Below are 23599 nucleotides of genomic sequence, written 5' to 3'. Positions count from 1 at the left end.
ACTTCTGCACCTGAACCCACCTGCCTCTTGCAACATTTCTGCCCATACCACTGTTACAAGGTCCCTATTTTACACATTTGTCTACTCTTATCTTGCAAATATTTCCATTTATCAACTTTGAACGGATCAAGTTTCCATGTGCACTGTGTTATCTCGTGTCAGATGCCTCTTGTGACTATCTATCCTGAGCACTTGCTGCTGTGGTTACTCATGAGGAAACAATCTGTTTGTGTCAGGCCAGGGTGAAGGTCATCAGGGAGGGTTTGATGTGAATCACAGCAGCACTGGACAGGCTGGAGCTGCTCCAAGTCTGAGCTCTCCACAGCCACTCTCTTTCTCTGACCCCAGGCATTTTATCCAACCACACACAGTTCCTACTGCCAGGCTGAAAGGGTTGCTGTGTGATCAACTGTGTAGGTAATGTTACAGTACACACTGTGCTCTGTGCTTGATGAAATGAAACATACTGAGTAATTGTCTAAAACAGACTGTGATTGAAGGTGATAACAACTAGCAGTGCAACAAACAGTGCTCAGTGTTCAACAAATATGTTTATGGTGTTTGGTGGCCTCTGTGCTCGGCGCTCCTCACACTGCGCTCATACGTGAGTATGGCTCTGGACAAAGGTCTACAGCCTAATAGACTCCCACCTTCCTTCTCCTTCACTTCCTTCTTCACTTCCAATTTGACTTCCTCCATGACTTCTTTCTCCTTCACCTTAAGGTCAAACTTGACTTTTGACCCTCCGGCAATCACTGCATAGGCAGTGCCGTCCTCCTTGGTGACTGCTTGGATGGTAAGTGAGTGCTTGTTTCCATCTGCCTTGATCATATACTTGTCGCCAGAAGCAAGGTCCTTTGTGTTGCTCTGCCATCTCACCTTCGCATCAGGCTTCTCTGTCTCTGTCTCAAAAACCACTGTTGCCCCTTCCTCTGCCACCTGAGTCTTTGGTTTCTTGGCAAATGCTGAGACTGGAGAGGGAGGGATGAGTCAGAATGAAAGAATTCCGTTTAAGATGTCCAGTTTGTCATGGATTTTTGCAGTAAATTGTGATGTTAAACCTTTGAAGTGCACTATGATGATACACCATAGTAGTTCCATTATCAAATGAAAGCTCTTCAGACAAATTACAAATAAGGTTATACAGTGCATTCAGAAAATATTCAGACCACTTTCCTTTTTCCACATTTTGTTACATTACAGCTGTCACGGGCGTTGTATAAAGTGGACCAAAATGCAGCGGGAGTCTGTATACTCATTTTCTTTTTTATTGGCAGAAAGAAGGGAAACCAAAACAAAACACACGTGTACAAAAACAACGACGAAAAAACAGTCCTGTAAGGCATACAGCTATACACGAAACAACTACCCACAAAATCCCATAGAAAAAACACCCCTCTTAAATAGGACCTTCAATTAGAAGCAACTAGGAGCAGCTGCTTCCAATTGAAGGTCAACCCAACAAACACCACATACTAGAACTAACATAGAAATAGACTAACAAGAACATAACCCAACAAACCCCGAAACACTCTAAACAAACACACCCCTGCCACATCCTGACCAAACTACAATAACAAATAACCCCTTATACAGGTCAGGACGTGACAGTACCCCCCCACCACCAAAGGTGCAGACCCCGGATGCACCTTAAACAAAAACACAAAAATAAACCCAAAACAAAAATAATCCCAAACTAAAGGGAGGGAAGGGAGGGTGGCCACCGTCACCGATGGTTCTTGTGCTACACCCCCCCCCCTCCCCCCCCCAACCTCCTACTACGGAGGTGGCTCAGGCTCCGGCCTTACTCCCCAACCTAACCTGTCCACCCCCGCTAACTGGTTATTATATATTACCCCTCCCGAAGTCTCTGGACTAAGGCGCATCGCTGAAGACCTCGGGCTGAGTCGCGTCGCTGGAGACCTCGGGCTGATGCTGGAGACTCTGGGAGCTCCGGACTGGAGGGCGACTCTGGCTGCGCCGGTTCCGGACTGTAGGCCGTCTCTCTCGGTTCCGGACTGTAGGCCGTCTCTCTCGGTTCAGGACTGTAGGCCGTCTCTCTCGGTTCAGGACTGTAGGCCGTCTCTCTCGGTTCCGGACTGTAGGCCGTCTCTCTCGGTTCCGGACTGTAGGCCGTCACTCTCGGTTCCGGACTGTAGGACGTCGCCGGAAGCACTGGACGGGGAACTGTCGCTGGAAGCTCTGGACGGGGAACTGTCGCCGGAAGCTCTGGACGGGGAACTGTCGCCGGAAGCTCTGGACGGGGAACTGTCGCAGGAAGCTCTGGACGGGGAACTGTCGCAGGAAGCTCTGGACGGGGTACTGTCGTCGGAAGCTCTGGACGGGGTACTGTCGTCGGAAGCTCTGGACGGGGACTGCGCACTGAAAGCCTGATGCGTGGGGCTGGCTTTGGAGACGCCAGACTGTTTACACGCACCACATGGCTAGTGCGAGGAGCCGGGACAGGACGTACTGGACTGGGCTGATGTACTGGAGGCCTGGTGCGTGGGGCTGGTACTGGAGGTACCAGACTGGGGACACGCACCCCAAGGCTAGTGCGAGGAGCGGGAACAGGATGTACTGGACTGGGCTGACGCACTGGAGGCCTGGTGCGTGGTGCTGGCTTTGGAGGCGCCAGACTAGAGACACGCACCTCAGGGCTAGTACGAGGAGCAGGAACTGGATACACCGGGCCATGAGTAGGCACTGGAGGTCTGGAGCACACCTCCTGCACAACCCGTCCTGGCTGGATGGTAATAGTAGCCCTGCACAAGCGGAGTGCTTGCACAGGGCGAACTGGGCTGTGCAGGGGCCTGATGGTTGCCGTGCGTAGAGCAGGCGTAGGGTAGCCTGGGCCTAGGAGGCGCACTGGTGGCCAGATGTGCTGCGCAGGCATCCTCCTTCCAGGCTGGATGCCCACTCTAGCACGGCACTTGCGAGGGGCTGGGATCGCTCGCACCGGACTGTGCGTGTGTATGGGCGAGATCGTGCGCACTTCTGCATACACCGGCGCTCTCCTCTCCACACGCTCCCCATAATAAGCACGGGGAGTTGGCTTAGGTCTACCGCCTGACCTAGCCAATCTTCCCATGTGCCCCCCCAACATTTTTTATTGGGGCTGCCTCTCCACCGCCACCTGCTTCCCAGGCAGGCTGTTACAATGGTCCAGTAGTTGTTCCCACGTCCAGTCTATCCTTGCCTCTAATACCTCCAGTGACCAGGATGCCATCACCTCCCGAGTGCGCTGCTTGCTCCATTCCTGGTGCTGCTCCCTTCTTTCCCTGGCCCAGGATCCTTGCTCCTCCTGGGCCCACTGCTTGGTCCGTTTGTGGTGGGTAGTTCTGTCACGGACGTCGTATAAAGTGGACCAAAATGCAGCGGGAGTCTGTATACTCATCTTCTTTTTTATTGGCAGAAAGAAGGGAAACCAAAACAAAACACACGTATACAAAAACAACGACGACGACAAACAGTCCTGTAAGGCATACAGCTATACACGAAACAACTACCCACAAAATCCCATAGAAAAAACACCCCTCTTAAATAGGACCTTCAATTAGAAGCAACTAGGAGCAGCTGCTTCCAATTGAAGGTCAACCCAACAAACACCACATAGAAATAGACATACTAGAACTAACATAGAAACAGACTAACAAGAACATAACCCAACAAACCCCGAAACACTCTCAACAAACACCCCTCTTAAAACAGAACATAGCCCAACAAACCACGAAACACTCTAAACAAACACACCCCTGCCACGTCCTGACCAAACTACAATAACAAATAACCCCTTATACGAAAACTTGACTGGAGTCCACCTGTGGCAAATTCAATTGATTGGACATGAATTGGAAAGGCACACACCTGTCTATGTAAGGTCCCACAGTTGACCGTGTATGTCAGAGCAAAAACCAAGCCATGAGGTTCAAGGAATTGTCCGTAGAGCTCTGAGACAGGATTGTGTTGAGGCACAGATCTGGGGAAGGGTACCAAAACATTTCTGCAGCATTGAAGGTCCCCAAGAACACAGTGGCCTCCATCAACCCCCAAAACTCTTCCTAGAGCTGGCTGCCCATCCAAACTGAGCAATTGGGGGAGAAGGTCCTTGGTCAGGGAGGTGACCAAGAACCTGATGGTCACTCTGACAGAGCTCATGAGTTCCTCTGTGGAGATGGGAGAACCTTCCAAAAGGACAACCATCTCTGCAGCAATCCACCAATCAGGCCTTTTATGGTAGAGTGGCCAGACGGAAGCCACTCCTCAGTAAAAAGCACATGACAGCCCGTTTGGAGTTTTCCAAAAGGCACCTAAAGGACTCTAAGACCGTGAGAAACAAGATTCTCTGGTCTGATGAAACCAAGATTGAACTCTTTGGCCTGAATTCCTAGCATCACATCTGGCGGAAACCTGGCACAATCCCTACGGTGAAGCATGGTGGTGGCAGCATCATGCTGTGGGGATGTTTTTCAGTGGCAGGGACTGGGAGACTAGTCAGGATTGAGGGAAAGATGAACGGAGCAAAGTACAGAGAGATCCTTGATGAAACCCTGTTCCAGAGCTTTCAGGACCTCCGACTGGGGTGAAGGTTAAGCTTATAACAGGAAAACAACCATAATCACACAGCCAAGAAAATGCAGGAGTGGCTTAGAACAAGTCTCTGAATGTCCTTGAGTGGTCCAGCCAGAGCCTGGATTTGAACCCAATCGAACATCTCTGGAGCGACCTCAAAATAGCTGTGAAGTGACGCTCCCCATCCAACCTGACAGAGCTGGAGAGGATCTGCAGAGAAGAATAGGAGAAACTCCACAAATACAGGTGTGCCAAACTTGTAGCGTCATACCCAAGAAGACTGAAGGCTGTAATCATTGTCAAAGGTGCTTCAACAAAGTACTGAGTAAAGGGTCTGAATACTTATGTAAATGTCATATTGAAGTTAAAAAAAAAATTATACATTTGAAAATCCTTCTAAAAACCTGTTTTTGCTTTGGAATTATGGGATATTGTGTGAAGATTGATGAGGGGGGGAAAAACTATTTAATCAATTTTAGAATAAGTCTGTAACAAACAAAATGTGGAAGTAGTCAAGGGGTCTGAATACTTTTGCACTGTACACTCCCTTTACAATTTCAATGGATCAAATAGAGAGACAAAACTGCACAGAAGACATGCATAGCTAATATGAAGCTAAAGAGGCAGGCATTGGTAAAGTTCACCCTTGTAACAGCAACAACTTTCAAACGTAACCTCTCTGAAATGCAACTGTGAAGACAAGAAACTATGACATGAGATGATCAGTGATCAAAAGTCCCACCATTCCCACAGATTGGGAGGGATTTGTTTTTACAGAGGGAAAAGGGAGAGGAGGTTAAAAAAAATCCAGTGACGTCTTTAGATAGCAGCTGGAGATACAATGATGCTGCAGTAAAACAAGATGGAATCTGATCAAGCACACTTACCTGTTTTTTTGACCGGCTCTGGCATCCTGATTGAATGTTTCTTCCAGAAAGTAACCAACAATAACTTACACACTCCTTCCTAGCTCACCCCTTGCGTTTAATAGTGGGGTTCCTGAGCAACCCCCTCTTCACAACAGTACCAACCCACCCTCTTTTGTCACGATGTCTAGACCCAATCCCCTTTCTGTCCGGCAATGAGATAATATACGTGTACTTCATCCCTCCCTATCCCTCCACACCACACTCACACAACCCCAGACCCCTCTGACCTCCTGCAAACCATATTTCAACCATCCCTTCTCCCGACACCGCAGCTGCATGACAGGCGAAGCGAGGGAGGGAGGGAATGGGAGGTGGGGGGTTAAATTTAGAACCTGAGTCCAGCAACGTCTCCTGCTCTTTCTACATTTGTGCCGCTGCCTGGCCTTGCAAAAAGTAGTAGCTGCTTCAGAAAACAGCAGACAGGAGGCTAGAGTAATCCTTTTATCTGTTGGCAGGAATGTGATTGCTTTCCCCCTGGTGAACCAGGACTTCCAGGAATCCTTCCATGGCTGTGTGCACAGCTTTCCATCATCCATCTGGTTAATTTAACATTTATTTTCTGAACAGGCAGCACTGTAAACAGCAAAATACCTTTCCTTATGTTTGTCATGTAACAATACTTTTTCATGTAATTCAAGCTTTCCAAATGGCAGTGAACTTTACATCAAAACCTAATTTCCCAAGTAAGTAATACACATATATGTGGGACCTTTACCCTCTCTAAATAAGTCCTGTTCTGGTTGAATCATATACTGTTGCCTGACACACTGGAGCTTTGCATCTTATTAGTAGGGGCCTACCGTCCGAAGCCTCGGCTTGGTGACATAGCGAGCAAATGACAGACTAAGACTGACTGGAGTAAAGTATTATGGAGTGTTAACTGTGGAGGCGGTTGAGCAACCACACCTTAGTGGAGCATTTTGGGATAATAAGGCATGTCTGACCCTGATCCTTAACACTACATCCTGATCATTTTAGGACTTTTCTTTTTGTGTTTTACCTTGACCTTGTGTGTGCCCAGATTTCTCAAGTGTCCCAGCTATTATTGCAAACTACCTTATACTTCCTAAAAACAATACAGTAAAACTCAAAAGTTTTGACACACCTAATCATTCCAGGATTTGTCTTTATTTGTACTATTTTCAACATTGTAGAATAATAGTGAAGACATCAAAACTATTAAATAACACATATGGAATCATGTAGTAACCAAAAAAGTAAACATATATATGAGATTTTTCAAAGTGGCCACCCTTTGCCTTGATGACAGCTTTGCACACTCTTGGCATTCTCTCAACCAGCTTCATGAGGTAGTCACCTGGAATGACCTTCAATTAATAGGTGTGCCTTGTTAAAAGTTAAATAGTGGAATTTCTTTCCTTCTTAATTGAGCCAATCAGTTGTGTTGTGACAAGGTAGGGTTGGTAAAAGACCAAGTCCATATTATGTCAAGAACAGCTCAAATATGTAAAGAGAAATGACTGTCCATCATTACTTTAAGACATGAAGGTCAGTCAATTCGGAAGATTTCAAGAACTTTGAAAGTTTATTCAAGTGCAGTCGGAAAAACCATCAAGCGCTATGATGAAACTGTCTCTCATGAGGACCGCCACAAGAAAGGAAGACCCAGAGATACCTCTGCTGCAGAGGATAAGTTCATTAGAGTTAACCGCACCTCAGATTGCAGCCCAAATGAATGCTTCTGTCACGCCCTGACCTGAGAGGGCCTTTTTATTTCTCTATTTGGTTAGGTCAGGGTTTGATTTGGATGGGCATTCTAGTTTTTCTATTTCTTTGTTTGCCGGGTATGGTTCCCAATCAGAGGCAGCTGTCTATCGTTGTCTCTGATTGGGGATCATACTTAGGCAGCCTTTTTCCCACCTTAGTTTGTGGGATCTTGTTTTTGGTACTGTGCTGTGTAGCCCTACTGAACGTTACGTTTGTATTTGTTTTGGTGTTCATTGAATAAAGAAAGATGTACGCCTACCACGCTGCACCTTGGTCCAATCCTTCCATCAACGAACGTAACAGCTTCACAGAATTCAAGTAACAGACACATCTAAACATCAACTGTTCAGCAAAGACTGCATGAATCAGGCCTTCATGATCGAATTGCTGCAAAGAAACCACTACTTAAGGACACCAATAAGAAGAAGAGACTTGCTTGGGCCAAGAAATACGAGCAATAAACATTAGACCGGTGGAAATCTGTCCTTTGAGATTTTTGGTTCCAACCACTGTGTCTTTGTGAGATGCAGAGTAGGTGAACGGATGATCTCCGCATGTGTGGTTCCCACAGTGAAGCATGGAGGAGGAGGTGTGATGGTGTGAGAGTGCTTTGCTGGTGACACTGTCAGTGATTTATTTAGAATTCAAGGTACACTTAACCAGCATGGCTACCGCAGCATTCTGCAGCAATACGCCATCCCATCTTGTTTGTGCTTAGTGGGACTATCATTTATTTTTAACAGGACAATGACCCAAAACACACCAGGCTGTGTAAGGGCTATTTGACCAAGAAGGAGAGTGATGGAGTGCTGCATAAGATGACCTGGCCTCCACAATCACCCGACCTCAACCCAATTGAGATGGTTTGGGATGAGTTGGACCGCAGAGTGAATGAAAAGCATCCAACAACTGCTCAGCATATGTGGGAACTCCTTCAAGACTATTGGAAAAGCATTCCTGGTGAAGCTGGCTGAGAGAATGCCAAGAGTGTTGAAAGCTGTCATTTAGGAAAAGGGTGGCTACTTTGAAGAATCTAAAATCTAAAATATATTTTGATATAAAATATAACTTTTTTGGGGTTACTACAAGATTTCATAGTTTCTACAATGTAGAAAGTAGCAGAAATAAAGAAAAACCCTTGAATGAGTAGGTGTGTCCAAACTTTTGACTGGTACTGTATATGTTTTTCTTTTCAACCTTGTTTTATTGCTCAGTCAGTAATAAATGCAGGAGGGTTCACTTAAATCAATCCTCACTGTTTCTATGATTTTGCATTATTCAATTGAATTATTCTAACTATATCCCTGTCCTTTATGTCTCCCTTTCAGTTGTATTTATTAATTGATTTATCCCAGAGGTGCTGTAGGGAAAATACACTTAAAACTATTATCTGTCTCTTGATAGTGTCCTCCCTGGATACCTCACTTTGCGTCACTTTTCACTGCAGACTGTGCCCTGTGCTCCCATCATAGAACTGTGTCAGCACCCAGAATTATTTACACCTACAAGCTTCAGCTGCCACATAACTGGGCTGGGGGTGGGTGGATGGTGGGGGACGGGGTGGCCTTGTCTGCTGCCAGTGGGCCCAGTAAAGTCTCCATGGCTGCCCACATGTCTATATATTATCTGGCTCGGCCACTGGGCTTCTGCGTAGATGGCTGTGATTCCCAGAGGATTTGCTAAAGCCAGTCTGTGATGTGCTGGAACAATGTGAGGATGAGTCGACTAAAACCACATGACATGTGAGAAATAGAAATGCTTTCGAGTTCGTCACGTGCAGATATGTAACTGAGTCATGCCAACATACAAACATGCCAACATGTGTTATACAGAGAGCACATAGAGTATGGAAAAACAACTGGTCATATACACAATCATAGGAGAAAAATCCCTGTGTTGGTATTCCTAGGCTAGGAATAGATTGCACCCTAGCTCGGAGGAGGCAAGGGTCTGTGCTTCATCTCCAAACACAAGCAGATGATAAGGGCTGGGTGACAAGCCTCTTCACCCTCCCCCATTTCAGGAACAAGTCAATGGGATGTGATAGGGAAGTTATGATCAAGGGGACAGTCCGGAAAGGTTGCAGGTTAAGTCTCCCAATGTTCAGAAGGGTTTACTTCCCAAAGTCTTGAGCTAACTTGAGTTAGTATGTAATGCACATGTAATACCGTCATACAAATATACAAGCTTTATACCACGGCTTGGCTGAATACTCAATTCTGATTAGCAAAAGCTAATGTATAATATGTTGTGTTTGTGTGCTGCTACAGGAATTGCTTATCCAAAGTCAGTGCATCTCAGAGTATCAAATCAATGTCATTAATGCTAAAGAGTTCTTTATCGCAGTCTTTTTGTTTGTTTACATTGCATCCAAGTCTAATTGATGTCAAATGTGCACAATGATCAGTGAGTCCAACAGTGCGTAGAAGTCAGTGAATTCAGACAGCTTTAAGAAAGGAGATCTCTGAGGACTTCTAGTGGTCATCTGTGTAACCACTCCTGTAAGCATTTTGGTGATAATGATTGACAGTATCATTTAAAACGGCCATGTTTCTACGTGCTATGGAATGTAAAAGGTTCAGATGTGTGTGTGCGATCATTGAGTCAAAATGTGCTAATTGTCAGATTCCATTAAGACATTGGCTTTGACGTTCACATAAATGCTTTTTACAAGAGCAGCAAAAACAGTTATTGTTGATTTGAACACAAACAATAATTATTACATTGATAACCATCTTGCATACTATATACAGTTAACTATCTCTCACTCTCACTCTACCGTTCTTCAGGACTTCCACTATGTTTCTCCCTCTACAAATGGGAATATGGCCTCCTCTCCAAGTGAGACCTCCCCCCTAGCACTTCACCACTGAACTGATAAGTCAGCTTCTTCTTGACCTTTTTGACCTCGCCTGTCTTGCCATAGTTGCGAAGAGCCCGTGCCATCTTCTGGTAGGTCATTTTCTTGCGGTTGCCCTTCTGTACGCCCCACCGATGTGCCAGTGCCTCCTTGTGTTTCGAGGAGAACTGGAAGGTGCCCTTGTCCCTGTCCACCCACCAGATACTGTCCTTCATGTCCCCATTCCTCAGCAGATCCAGCAGGAACTGGTACAGACGGATCTTCTTCTTGTTGCCTATATTAATGTTGATAAAAGTGACAAAATGGTTAAACATGCAATGAATCAGTTGAGGATGTTCGCTACCTATGACCTACATGGAGTAGGATTATTGTGACCTCAAAAGCTAAATCAAACATGTGAGATATTAGGTATGCATTTATGAATGAATTCCTTACCCAATTCTCCCCTTGTTACGTGGGCGATGTGGTCCCTCAGACACTCCTCATCAGACACTTCTAGTGGAGGGCTGCGGCCTCCTGGCTCCTCGTCGTCTGAGCTCCTCATCGTCTGAGGAGAGGGGAGCAAGAAGCCCATGGCTCGAGGGTAATATGGCACCTTGGACACCACAAACAACAATAACCATGTAGTCATTATGATACAAAACCATCATTACAATTACAATACATTATTTTTGGAGCAGTATTCACTGAGAAATTACAACTAAACAAATTAGATACCATGCTGATCATGTTATATACACAGTGAGGCGCAAGTGTTATTAATGACGGCAACCATTTTTACTCCCCCAATCAACTATCCCCACCACAGGTGGCTGGTAGCACCTTAAATAGGAAGGACTGGCACATAGTAATGGCTGGAACAGAATAAATGGAATGGTATCAAACACTCCATTCCAGCCATCATTATCACCTGTCTCCTGTGAATACCCACTCCCTTGAATGTATCAAGTGACAGTAGAGTTGAATGAATACTTAAAGAGATTCTCTCCCACATATAATGTGTGAGAAAAAGAGCTTAAATGCAGATTTACTTGAAGTTTAGTCAACTTTGTTCTAAGGGCAGAAATAATCTGATTGGTTTGGAGCAGAACAAATCCGATTGGTTTCGAACTCTGAATCTTGTAAATAACTTTGAGTTACAAGTTGTAATGTTTTAAAATCATGTTTGTGTTACAGTTGTCAAACAAATGTGACAGTATCTCTAAGATACAACTGGTCTCCTGACTTGAAGCAAAGAGTAAAATGTAGAAAACTAGCAGCCTTATGCTAAGCATTTAATTAGAGATAGAAAGCTAGCTAAGCATTTAGCAACCTCTTAACTACTCATGTTAAATTTATAAACAGAATGTTGAGTCATAGAATATAACTAGCTAGGTCTTGAATATACCTGTAAATCGGCTCCCATTTACTTTATCAAAGTATTTAGTTGAATAAGCTATATAAACTTCTGGGGGAAGAAAAGTAAAATGCTAAGCTAAATGTAGCTTAGCTGAGCAGAGACCTACCTCCTACTAATGTTGAATTATAAAATAAAAATAGCTAGCAAGTTAGGTCTCAAATCTGCCAGTAGGTCAGTTAATATTTGTTTTATTAAAAGTTTAGTTGAATAAGCGATATCAACAACAAAAAAATGGAACAGACTGTTTATGCTACCGTGGGGGCAGAAATGTTAGTTTGGGTCAAGATCACTTGGTGCACTAAGAGCAGACTTTAAGCAGACTGGAATGCACTGTTTAAATTCTTCCCCGGGGGCAGTAATGTTTGGCTTAAGATCACTTTGGTGCCCTAAGGGCAGCCATGGACATATGGTCATTTCCATGTAAAAGGACCCATGAGCAACAACATGTGAAGTTCATAGGAGGAATTAAGGCAGATATACATTTTTTCAACCATTTTGCATCCTAAAAATTACAATAATGTTGAAGTAAAGACCCCTGCCAACTAATATCAACACTTTCATATTTACATGTTTCTGCCTTTAATAAGTTTAAGAACATTGCCTTGTGCTTTTAAATTCCGTTACCAAAACCCCACATATCTTTAAGATATTTTCTATTTTCTCTCCTTCATGAGGAGGGAGGATAATGAAAGTTCACAGAAGTAACAAGTACAGCTATCAATTATTATAGTGTTTTTACTGATATCAATTTTGTGAATAAATTATTATGTGATTAAAAACTCTAAATTCTGTTACCAAATTGGTAATGGAACTTCCCAAAAATCGGTAATGGGATTTCTGCAATTTAATTGGCTACAATGGGAAATCACAGTAGTCACAAACCACAGTTGGGTTCACAAGTTTGGACAACACAGTACTATACAGTACAGTAAATACAAGTAGAGTAGAGTTCAGAACAGTAAAGAAAAGTATAGTACTGTACTGTACTGTACTGAACTATGCTCTACTTTACTGTACTAGATTGTACTCTTCTGAACTATACTAAACTCTACTCTACTCTAATGTACTCTATGGTACTGAACTGTATTGTACTGTACTGAACTCTACTCTACTGTTCTGTGCTCTACTGTATTGTACTCTACTGAGCTCTTCGCTGGTGTACTTTGATGTCCAAACTTATATATGACTGGTTCAGATTTGGTCCAGTTCGGACCAAGCAAATTTGGTCTCGTTAGGGGGCGGAGCTCATTAAAATAATAGCCGTTGTGTAGAATAATCCCCAAATATGCGAAGGAGGATATGTATACCTTTGTTTACCTATTTAGGATAGATCCCCATGAAGAGAATGACATTTCTGTGTAGTACAGATCAGGGATCCATGATGAAACTTTATTACCGCAAATCATTTACCCGGTGTACATTTTTTCAAAGTCAAGGTTTCGTGCCATAGCTGACACCCCATTCTTTCTGCAGACATTGTTGAATCCTAATTCTGAATTCTTAATTCTGAGTTTTTGGAAAACGTGGACACACAAAAACTGAGGGAGATTTTACAGAAATTCTGTTACCAAACTTTGAATCTGTACAGTTCTTCCAGTAAATGTGTTTTTGTTACATTTTCTGTGTAATTTGTTAAATGTAGCCCTTGTGCATAGAGTCCTTGTGCACTGTATGGTTTGTTAAACTTTTAAATAAATCAGTTTTGTTTGGCATACATTTTAAGTGAAAAATCTGAGTCGTGGAATTGCCCTTTTCTAACTCCTATGGTTATCTTCACCCAAACTAACATTTATTTGAGACCTAGCTAGCTAGCAAGCACTGTTCTTTGACTCAACATTAGTAAAAGATAGCTATCTGCTAGCCTACTAGTTCTGTTTAGCTTAGCATTTTATATTGATGCCCCTGGAGCAGCATAACTATCCATCCCTGTTGTTTTTTGTCATATAGCTTATTCAACTTAGCATTTCAATAAAGCAAATGTTATAGTAGTTATATTTTTTAATTCAACATGTGTAGCTAAGAGGTTGCTAAATGCTTAGCTAACTAGCTTGCTCTGATTATTTTAGGATGTCGCTGCTAGTTTGCTACATTTGACTATGTTTCAAGTCAGGAGACCAGTTGTATCTATTTTTATATATATATATATTTTTTTAGGTATTGTCTGACTACCCATAATAACAACTTGTAACGCAAAGTTTTATTTACATGATTCTCACTTCAAACCTTCGCCATATTTTTAAGAGTAGTATATCTGTTAACCTTGACCTGTTCTTGACGATATAATCATCTCAAGTTAGCCCAGCGGTGGCAAAGATTATAGGGCACTGCCCCGCTGCATGAGGTGTGATGTGTGGTTGCTGTTATAGCAGTTTGAATGTTTGGCCGTTTAAAATCCTGTCCAAACATTTAGCACACAGTTCTAAAAACCCACTGTTTCTACTCTGAGGCAGTATGTCAGTTCCATACACAAATAGAAAAGGCATCTTTAAGGATATTCTCATCGACACTCATTCATTAATGCTCTCTGTTTAAAGTGTAATATTTACAATGTAAGATTTTACACTAAGAAGACTGACAATGATTTGTGTGTGTGTGTGTGTGTGTGTGTGTGTGTGTGTGTGTGTGTGTGTGTGTGTGTGTGAGTGTGAGTGTGAGTGTGAGTGTGAGTGTGTGTGTGTGACATAATGTTGGGGAGGCCACTTCTGTTTAAAAAAAATATTATTTGTTCATCAGCCGTTAGTGAGTTGGCAGATTATAGTTCTGTAGCAACACCAGCAGGCCCCAGTTAGGAAAAGGCCACAATGTCAAACCATCTGTGTGTAGGCGCACCCTACATCCTCCACGCAACACAGCTCACCAGTAACAAACAGTAGCTCAGATACACTTTTCATACGCATATCTTTATCTGAAGCCAGATGGTTGATTTTATGTTTACCTGTTATTAAACCTTTCTGAAGCATTGCTATTGCACTAGAGGGGACATGTAAATAAATTCTGCTACTTGCTTTAGTCCTGAACATTCAGAACATTCTCTATTAGTCATGTACACTACATCTGCTTGAAAAGAATGACCAACTCCAACGCTCTGTCTGTGATAGAGGAAAAGCGGGGTCAGGGAGGTGGGCTCACCGGTGGGGGTAGGACATGGTTGTGTCCCCCAAGGCCAGGGTCCAGAGAGAGAGTGTCAACATCGCTGTAACGAGCCATACTGGGTAGATGTAGTTGCTGGACACTCTGGAGCTCAGTGAAGTGGCCCTCTGGCAGGTTGTCAAAGTCCAGAGGATGAGCATGGTGAGTGGTGTGATAGTCCCAGTGATCTGAACAGAGAGAAACATTTTAGTTGTTCATAGAGTAAGAGGTAGGTGTACACTAAATGGCAATGTTCAGATGGCATAGAATAGAGAACACCTATTTGACTACAGATTTCAAATACACAATGTATGCTATTTGTTTAAAAAGTGTTCAGCAAAATATTTTAGGCAGTTTCCTGTTCACACATCTTTGCTTTGGCAGTTGTCTTTTTCTTTCTTTTTAGCCCAAATGTCACAAATGTGTTAAAACGTTCCGCATGTAAACATGTTTTAGTGATCTGTTGTGTTCGGTCCTGACACTGCACCAGAGACTTGCCATTATTATTTTGTAATAATTTAGTTCGTTAAATGGAGCAAAGCCTATATAATTCTACAGCTCGTACTAGTAAATACCAGTTTATTCTTGGCAGTAGGATCAGTTGATTACAGGAGAAAATACAACTGAATCTCTCCATTTCAATAAACCCCAGGGGGGAAAGTTGTTCTACGACTGTAGGTTGAGCGCCTGACAGAAATGGCATCTGTTTCCTGTACTCCATGGGGGCAACATGGTTGGCTCCAGCTGCAGTGTCTTGATACCTTTTATGTACAGTATTGTCTTTAATATAGCTACTGTGTGTGATTTCCTCAGGCCTGGTCAAACACATATCTAGTTGGGCCGGCACTATTCACTTCCGTATAAGTGATATTCAGATTGTTTACTTCATCTCCAATTATGTGATGGTAAGTTCATCAGAGAAAGGGAAATTAATTTCAAAAGTATATCATTGTATCATAGTTATCAAGATTATCAATAGATAATACAAGAGGTATTAATACTAGGAAAAATGTTGTAGTGTTTTAAAGCTCACCTCCTTGACTCTCTGCATCGATGACGTACGGATATGAATATTCTGACATCTGTTGTCTATAGATGTCGGGTTCGTACATGTCTTCTGATGGCTGTCAAAACAAAAAGAATATCCTCGACTGAAATCAGAACAAAACTTCACATAAAGTTTTACTATTGTTTCCAAGGAACTGACACTCAACATCTATATAGAAATTGCTTTCTTCCCTTGATAATGTTTGTTGATAATGACATTGTTGAAGAACATTTTGAGCTTTTTAAACTTCATTGACATTTACAATAATACTTTTGCTGGGTTTTTTTCATGGTTGGTCATAACCTTACAAAATAGATTTTTGTGAAACAAAACATATTGTTAGTTGTATAAACTATTATGTTAGATATATTGTTCTTTTGACAGTATGTAGACCACAAAAGTACCAACATTGTGTACCAGTTTAAGAGTTTGAAAATGAATGACGTTACAGTAATCTATTACCATATTTTAATTAATTATCATAATTTGAAAAATGTAACGTTAATATGAAATTCAAACTTGGATTCAGTGAGCTTACAATGCTTGAGATGCATTTTCTGTATAAGTACATCCTGTGGTATATAAACAAGTACATAAACTCAACAAATAACCACATACCTGTATGTACTTGGGCCTGTAATTGAATTAACACAAATTGTTTGACTCATTGTGTACTTACAGGACCAGGTGAGATGAGGTACCCCTCCATTCTGTACGGATGCAACATGAAGGCTTCTTCTTGAACCGACCTACTTCAGGCACTTAGCTTGCAATTGTTTCTCACACTCTTTCAAAACTTTTCCCGCACCATTGCACAACGTTTACCAAATTTCCTCTCACCAAACGAAACCCAAAATGTCTCCCTCTGCCTACACAACTTTATCCACTTGTAAGCCAAGCTACTCTCTGGGACTCAAATTTTGTCTAAGAAAAATAAATAAATTAGCCCTACTCAATGACTGAAAATTAAAAGGGAACCTGATATTTTGACTTCTGTATATCTTTGTGGGTGTACACATCTCAGTGTGTCTGGTGGTGGTTCCTGGTCATTGGTGATTTGTCAGGGGGAGATTCTAACATCTCACATTTATTAAGGCTCAATTGCGTCGCCTCCCAAACCAGCCAATCATTTCAAGGCCTGTCTCAACTGTCAAGTCTTTTAGCATTGCATCATCTGTCAGTGGGTAGCGTCTTTGCATCTCATTGTGACCAAATTTTGCCAACCAAATTAAATGTTTTTTTGTATGGCTAAAGTGCAGGTATCCATATTCATACACCTTGCATACACTATGGAAATCTAGATGAATATTACAAATATAATATTAAACATGTTTACCATGTTTCAATGCCAGATAACATTGCCATTTAACATTTTAAACTGGTTTAATTCCTACTTCTCATACCAGTATCAGTGTGTACATTGGATTTGGTGTTCAGCAAGGTTCGGCACTTGTACCCGTTATTCCCTATACTATGCTATCCCCTTCAAATAAACTTAGTGGTGTAAATATGTCAATTAAAAAACAAACCAGTAGCTTGAGTTCTAGCCATATCATTGAAATAATGACTCACATACATCAATGAATTCTGTTGCATTTCTATCCAAACAACTGTTTTATCTGTGTGTAGATTAGCTGGACAGATAAAATCATGCCACTTCCTTTTTGCAATCCTGCAACAGCTGTGGAGATTAAGGGAGAGGAGATAAAACACCTCCTGTGACAATAGTAGTGTTGGTGGGGGGATTCTTGAGAAATTTAAAATATAATATTTTCTGACCAAATGTGTTTTTCTCACCAAAATATTCTTCCTCACAATGAATACAGTGTAGAGTAGCTCTGCTACTAGACTCAGATGACCCTCTCTCCCGACCCTATGGTCTGGTTTACAGGACACAGTATGAGAATGCTTTTTTATTCAGGACAAGGCAGTGTCTGGGAAACCAGCCCTGTCTGTCTATCTCTCCCTGACACAACATCTCTGTTTTAACTTGAAGAGAAGTGAGGACACACGCCTCCACTGACAGACTTGTGTAGGTTTGGACAGCGGAAGAGTGCATCCGTCTGATAATGACCAGGTCCTTGAAATACTGTAGATAGTAAGATCCAAATCGCACTGAGGATAACTTCGGAATGATTATTATATTCCCTTGGTTGTTCAAAGCTTAATATAACACACAACCAAAAACCCTGTAGTCAGATTTGCTTTATTATGGATGTCAATGGATTCTATTGTTTTTCCTCTCCTTTATCTCTATCAAAGACTATGTTGAATTTTCTGTGAATTGTTATAACCTTATCTGATAATGTTTTGATGTGCTACGTAGCACCAAATACAGTGCGTTCTTTGTTTAATAATCAACATTAACAAAGGCAAACAATCTGTTTGACTTACTGGTTGCGGTATAACAATCTTAATTTGGTAGGCCTGTGCATTTGATGTTGGTGGACTTTGTTGGATTTTGGTTTACGTGGCTTTTCAGTTTGCCTTGCTTGCATGGTCTGGGGTTATAATTTGAGTCCCCTGCATCCTTCTACCACTTGTGGGTCTGCTGAAACCACACAGCCTGTCCATGGCCCCCATGTTAATCACAGCTGTCTGAGCAAAACTGATGACATTTAGTATTAATACACTACGTACGTTACAGCAAGCCCAGCACGCTATTTTCACCACGGCTATTTTCAGAGCACACAACGACTCTCTTTTTGAATATATATTTTTTTCTCTAACAAAAATATGCTGCTTTGTCAGAAATCATTCAGGTTTCCCAGATCTATTTAAAACTATTAGGTGGAGATCGGTGGACATCTCAGTAAGAGGTCGGTCCCTCAGCCTCATGGACAGCACTATAGTTAGTTTGACGAGTATGATATAGTGTAATTTCTGTTCCCCTGTATCTTGCTTTACAGAGTACATCCACATACAGGTCTACTACATACTACATAAGGCTTCAGATTACTAGGCCTTTGACAGCTAAGAATAAGATGAAACCTAAACAGGCATCATTGTGCTCATCCAATTTTGGGAAAGACAAGAACACACTTTCAATTCTGTGTTTGAATGAATGGCTCAATACATAAAATGTGTGTTTCTCACAATGTAAAAAGTTACAGGAAATAGGCAGATAACATTCAAACAGAATCAGGCCTATAATTTGGTTTTACATTTCTACTGTTAGTCAACTTCAGTCTTGACCATCATCATCATCATCATCATCATCATCATAACACACACACACACACACACACACACACACACACACACTATGTAAAAGAGGAACTGGGAAATTCTCTTTTAGATTCAGTTCCTTATGGGGAGGGGGGTTGCTGTGAATGCCTCCATTTGTGTGTCTAAACTTCAGTATGATCTAGGCCACAAAACTTAAAATATAAATCTATAGGGGTATTTCAGTGATTGTCTTGTCTGATCACATTGGGCCTTTTCATACAGTAAGGAAACATAATACGTATCGTATCTTATCAGTCCCTGACAGATCAGACCAGCTTCTTTCTTTGGTAAAACACAGTAAATAAAATGTCTACTGTGTTTGGTTTCCACCAATGACTTGTGGACAAAGAGCCTGGACACAGATAAAGTCTTTTACTGGAATATAAATACTTAATTAATGGCAATGCTTCATAAAATATGCAATAAAGTAAGACTAGGTCTGGGAAACCAGCCCAGAAGTTCAGCGTGCAACTTTGCTACAGGCACACGGATGCTGTTGTGTTAACTGTATCACTTGCACCCATGGACGCTTTGGTTTTAGGCTACGAAAGCGAGTGACTGAGTACTCGACAACTTAAGATGTCTGAATGCAGTTATGTTTACAAGATGCAAATCTCTGATGGTGTCACAGTATCTAACGAAGGTGGCGCCCCTCCTCGGTCGGGCGGCGCTCGGCGGTCGTCGTCGCCGGCCTATTAGCTGCCACCGATCGTTGTTTCTGTGTCTTTTGGTTTTGTCTGTCTATCTCGCACCTGTTTTGTGTTTGTCATTAGTGGGGGTTATTTAGTGTGTATTTTCAGTTGGGGTTCTCGTGCGGGATTGTTTATTGTCCACTCAGGACAGTTGTGATTGTAAACTGTTATTGTCTATTATATTGCCGGGCTGCGCCCCGTGCGCTTTTTTTTCCAGTGCGCTTATTTTGGGAAGGTGTTTTTCCCCTGGCAGACTTCGCCACACGCCTGGTGCCCTATGGCTATTGCGTGTTACTATTATTATTAAAACACAGTTGCTCCGGCCCTCTGTCTCCTGCTCCTGATTCCACATCTCCACTGGTCCTAGACAGTCGTGACAGAATCCCGCACCAATATGGAGTCAGCAGGAGCAGAAGCGCCGTCCATGGCTGAGCAGGTCTCTCAACACGCCACCCTCCTCCACCGCCTAGGCTCGGCCATGGACCAGGTGTTGGCCCGGTTGGAGAACTGGGAGAGAGGTGCTTCCCCAGCTGGACCAGCTCCGGTCCCTCACCCTGCGCCCCTACACACACCCCCTGAAGCGGTCGCCGGTGGTATCCGGATTACTCCTCCCCGGGAGTTCGATGGGACGGCCGCTGGGTGCAAGGGGTTCTTGCTCCAATTGGAACTATACCTGGCGACCGTCCGCCCCCCCCTTCCGACGAAGAGAGGGTGAGCGTCCTCGTCTCCTGTCTCACGGGTCGAGCCCTGGAATGGGCCAATGCGGTCTGGGATGGCCCAGACTCGGCTCGGGGCGACTGAGCGGCTATTCCACTTGAGACAGGAGACGAGGAGCGCTCAGGATTTCGCCCTAGAATTCCGGACTCTCGCCACTGGATCGGGGTGGAACGAGCGGGCCTTGATAGACCACTATAGGTGTAGCCTTCGCGAGGACGTCCGCCGGGAGCTGGCCTGTAGGGACAACGCCTCCACCCTAGACCAACTGGTGGATTTGTCCATTAGACTGGACAACCTGCTGGCTTCCCGGGGACGTTCCAGTCAGGGCCTGTTCGTTCTGCCTCCCAGTCCCCCCGCTCCACACAGCCCATGGAGATAGGGGGGACTGCGTCGAGGAGGACCGGAGGGGGGGGTCTCTCCTGCACCCGATGTGGACGCAGAGGACACACTGTGGACCGGTGCTGGAGTGGTCCCCCCGGGAGTTCGGAGGGCAGGCAGAGCACTACTTCGACCCCCCAGGTGAGTCCGCACCAGCCACACCCAGAGCCCCCTGTCGACCACATGTACACCTCTGTTTGTTTTCCAGATTTTTTCCCCTCACTTCCAGTATAAGGCACTAGTCGATTCAGGTGCAGCTGGGAGTTTTATGGACCGTGGGTTAGCGAAGAGGTTAGGGATTCCCCTGGTTCAGCTGGACCACCCCTTCCCCGTGCACGCCCTAGATAGTCGACCGCTAGGGTCAGGCAGAGTAGGGGAGGTCACAGTGCCACTGGTTATGCAGACGTGGGGGGGTCATGAGGAGCGTATCAGCCTGTTCCTCATTGACTCCCCAGCGTTTTCGGTAGTACTGGGAATCCCCTGGCTAGCCACGCACAACCCGCAGATTTCGTGGAGACAGAGGGCTCTTACGGGGTGGTCGAGGGAGTGCTCAGGTAGGTGCATAGGAGTTTCCATCGGCGCGACTACGGTGGAGAGTCCAGACCAAGTCTCCACCGTGCACATTCCCTCAGAGTATGCCGATTTGGCTATCACCTTCAGTAAGACGAAGGCGACTCTATTACCCCCCCATCGACGAGGGGATTGTGCGATAAACCTCCAGGCCGACGCGGTTCTTCCTAGGAGTCACGTGTATCCTCTGTCTCAGGAGGAGACAGTGGCTATGGATACATACGTCACTGAGTCCTTAAGACAGGGATACATTCGGCCATCGAAGTCCCCCGTCTCCTCAAGCTTTTTTTTCGTGAAGAAGAAGGAGGGAGGTCTGCGCCCGTGCATTGACTATAGAGGTCTAAATGCTATCACAGTGGGTTTCAGTTACCCGCTACCTCTCATTGCTATGGCAGTGGAGTCATTTCACGGGGCACGCTTCTTCACGAAATTAGATCTCAGGAGCGCATATAACCTGGTGCGTATCCGAGATGGAGACGAGTGGAAAACCGCATTTAGTACCACATCGGTCCATTTGAGTACCTCGTCATGCCGTATGGGTTAAAGAGCGCTCCCGCTGTCTTCCAATCCTTTGTGGACGAGATCCTTCGGGACATGCTCGGGCAGGGTGTGGTGGTGTACATTGATGACATCCTGATTTGATCCGCCACACGCGCCGAGCATGTGTCCCTCGTGCGTAAAGTGCTTGGGCGGCTGCTGGAGCATAACCTATACGTCAAGGCTGAGAAATGCGAGTTCTTCAAACGAGCCGTCTCATTTCTAGGATAGCGCATTTCCACCTCGGGGGTAGAGGTGGAGTGTGACCGCGTGACGGCTGTGCGTAATTGGCCAACCCCAACCACTGTGAAGGAGGTGCAGCGGTTCTTGGGGTTCGCTAATTATTATCGGAGGTTTATCCGGGGTTTTGGCCAGGTGGCGGCTCCCATTACCTCACTGATGAAGGGGGGGCCGGTGCGGCTACGATGGTCAGCAGAGGCGGACAGAGCCTTCCATCGTCTGAAGGTTCTGTTTACCAATGCACCTGTCCTGGCGCATCCGGACCCCTCCTTGCCATTCATAGTGGAGGTGGACGCGTCCGAGGCTGGGGTAGGAGCTGTGCTATCGCAGCGCTCGGGCGTTCCTCCGAAGCTCCGCCCATGTGCCTTCTTTTCTAAGAAGCTGAGCCCGGCGGAGCGCAACTATGATGTGGGGGACCGGGAGCTGTTAGCCGTGGTCAGGGCTTTGACGGTGTGGAGACATTGGCTTGAGGGGGCACGTCACCCTTTTCTCATCTGGACCGACCACCGTAACCTGGAGTATATTCGGGCAGCGAGGAGGCTTAATCCCCGTCAGGCAAGGTGGGCCATGTTTTTTACGAGGTTTCACTTTACCCTCTCGTACATTCCAGGTTCCCGGAACCGGAAGGCTGACGCACTGTCGCTTCTCTACGACACCGAGGAGCGGACCATCGATCCCACTCCCATACTCCCCGCCTCCTGTCTGGTGGCACCGGTGGTATGGGAGGTGGATGCGGACATCGAGCGGGCGGGTCGGTCAGAACCCACTCCTCCTCAATGTCCTGTGGGCCTGAAATACGTTCCGCTTGGTGTTCGCGATCGCCTGATCCGATGGTCCCACACTCTACCCTCCTCAGGTCATCCTGGGGTGGAACAGACAGTGCGGGGCCTGAAGGGAAGGTACTGGTGGCCCACCTTGGCTGAGGATGTTCGGCGTTATGTCTCTTCCTGTTCGGTATGCGCTCAGTGCAAGGCTCCTAGGCACCTGCCTCGAGGGAAATTACAGCCCCTCCCCGTTCCACAGCGGCCTTGGTCTCACCTCTCGGTGGATTTCCTCACGGATCTCCCGCCGTCCCAGGAGAATACGGCGATCCTGGTCGTTGTGGACAGGTTCTCTAAGTCCTGCCGTCTGCTCCCTTTGCCCGATCTTCCTACGGCCCTGCAAACCGCGGAGGCCCTGTTCACCCATGTCTTCCGGCACTATGGGGTGCCCGAGGACATTGTATCTGATCGGGGTCCCCAGTTCACGTCCAGGGTGTGGAGATCGTTTATGGAGAGGCTGGGGGTCTCGGTCAGCTTGACCTCGGGGTTCCACCCCGAGAGTAATGGGCAGGTGGAGCGCATTAACCAGGATGTGGGCAGGTTCCTGCGGTCGTATTGCCGGGACCGGCCAGGGGAGTGGGCGCAGTTCGTGCCATGGGCCGAGATGGCCCAGAACTCTCAGCGCCACTCCTCTACCAACCTATCACCCTTCCAGGTGGTATTGGGGTATCAGCCGGTCCTGGTGCCATGGCAACAGAGCCAGACGGAGGCTCCTGCGGTGGAGGCATGGGTGAAGCCCTCTCAGGAGACC

At 45.0% G+C, this 23599-nt stretch overlaps 2 protein-coding genes across 11 annotated transcripts in view; both read right to left on the bottom strand.

Moving 5' to 3' along the window:
- The window catches only part of LOC106563522 (myosin-binding protein C, cardiac-type), a 41298-nt gene extending 35609 nt beyond the window's left edge, over window positions 1-5689 (bottom strand). For 4 of the 8 annotated variants that reach the window (XM_014129188.2, XM_014129192.2, XM_014129190.2 and 1 more), the window contains exons 1-2: window positions 5460-5640; window positions 651-971 (exon numbers count right to left, since the gene is read on the bottom strand). In XM_014129188.2, the coding sequence (XP_013984663.2) occupies window positions 651-971; window positions 5460-5484 (346 nt within the window). In that variant the 5' untranslated portion in view covers window positions 5485-5640. Of the gene's footprint in view, window positions 1-650; window positions 972-5459 lie in introns of all 8 variants that reach the window. The other 4 variants (XM_014129189.2, XM_014129193.2, XM_014129194.2 and 1 more) reach the window with 2 other exon arrangements.
- A 2723-nt stretch (window positions 5690-8412) lies between these two features.
- On the bottom strand, window positions 8413-16738 carry LOC106563523 (transcription factor PU.1). 3 transcript variants are annotated; one of them, XM_045689226.1, is made up of 5 exons: window positions 16345-16738; window positions 15651-15741; window positions 14618-14805; window positions 10525-10636; window positions 8413-10363 (listed from the first exon to the last, which is right to left on the bottom strand). In XM_045689226.1, exons 1-5 carry the CDS (start codon window positions 16390-16392, stop codon window positions 10041-10043), a joined length of 762 nt encoding a protein of 253 aa, XP_045545182.1. In that variant the 5' UTR covers window positions 16393-16738; the 3' UTR covers window positions 8413-10040. The 3 variants fall into 3 exon arrangements, with proteins under 3 accessions (XP_045545182.1, XP_013984673.1, XP_013984671.1); XM_014129198.2 differs by having other exon boundaries at window positions 10525-10684; window positions 16284-16737; XM_014129196.2 differs by having other exon boundaries at window positions 10525-10684; window positions 16345-16737.
- Between the last annotated feature and the right edge of the window lie 6861 nt (window positions 16739-23599).

The sequence above is a fragment of the Salmo salar genome, chromosome ssa11 (assembly GCF_905237065.1).
Source record: "Salmo salar chromosome ssa11, Ssal_v3.1, whole genome shotgun sequence".
Taxonomy (NCBI): domain Eukaryota; kingdom Metazoa; phylum Chordata; class Actinopteri; order Salmoniformes; family Salmonidae; genus Salmo; species Salmo salar.
Note: the sequence above shows the minus strand (reverse complement) of the source record. Positions and strands in the feature narration are given on the sequence as shown.

Bases quoted from the DNA above. Each gene is read 5' to 3' on its own strand.
- LOC106563523 (XM_014129196.2), bottom strand. From the start codon at position 16,392: ATGTTGCATCCGTACAGAATGGAGGGGTACCTCATCTCACCTGGTCCT. The intron at 15,742-16,344 runs GTAAGTACACAA...TTGTTTTGACAG, and splicing joins ACCTCATCTCACCTGGTCCT to CCATCAGAAGACATGTACGA. The intron at 10,364-10,524 runs GTAAGGAATTCA...ACATTAATATAG, and splicing joins CGTAACAAGGGGAGAATTGG to GCAACAAGAAGAAGATCCGT.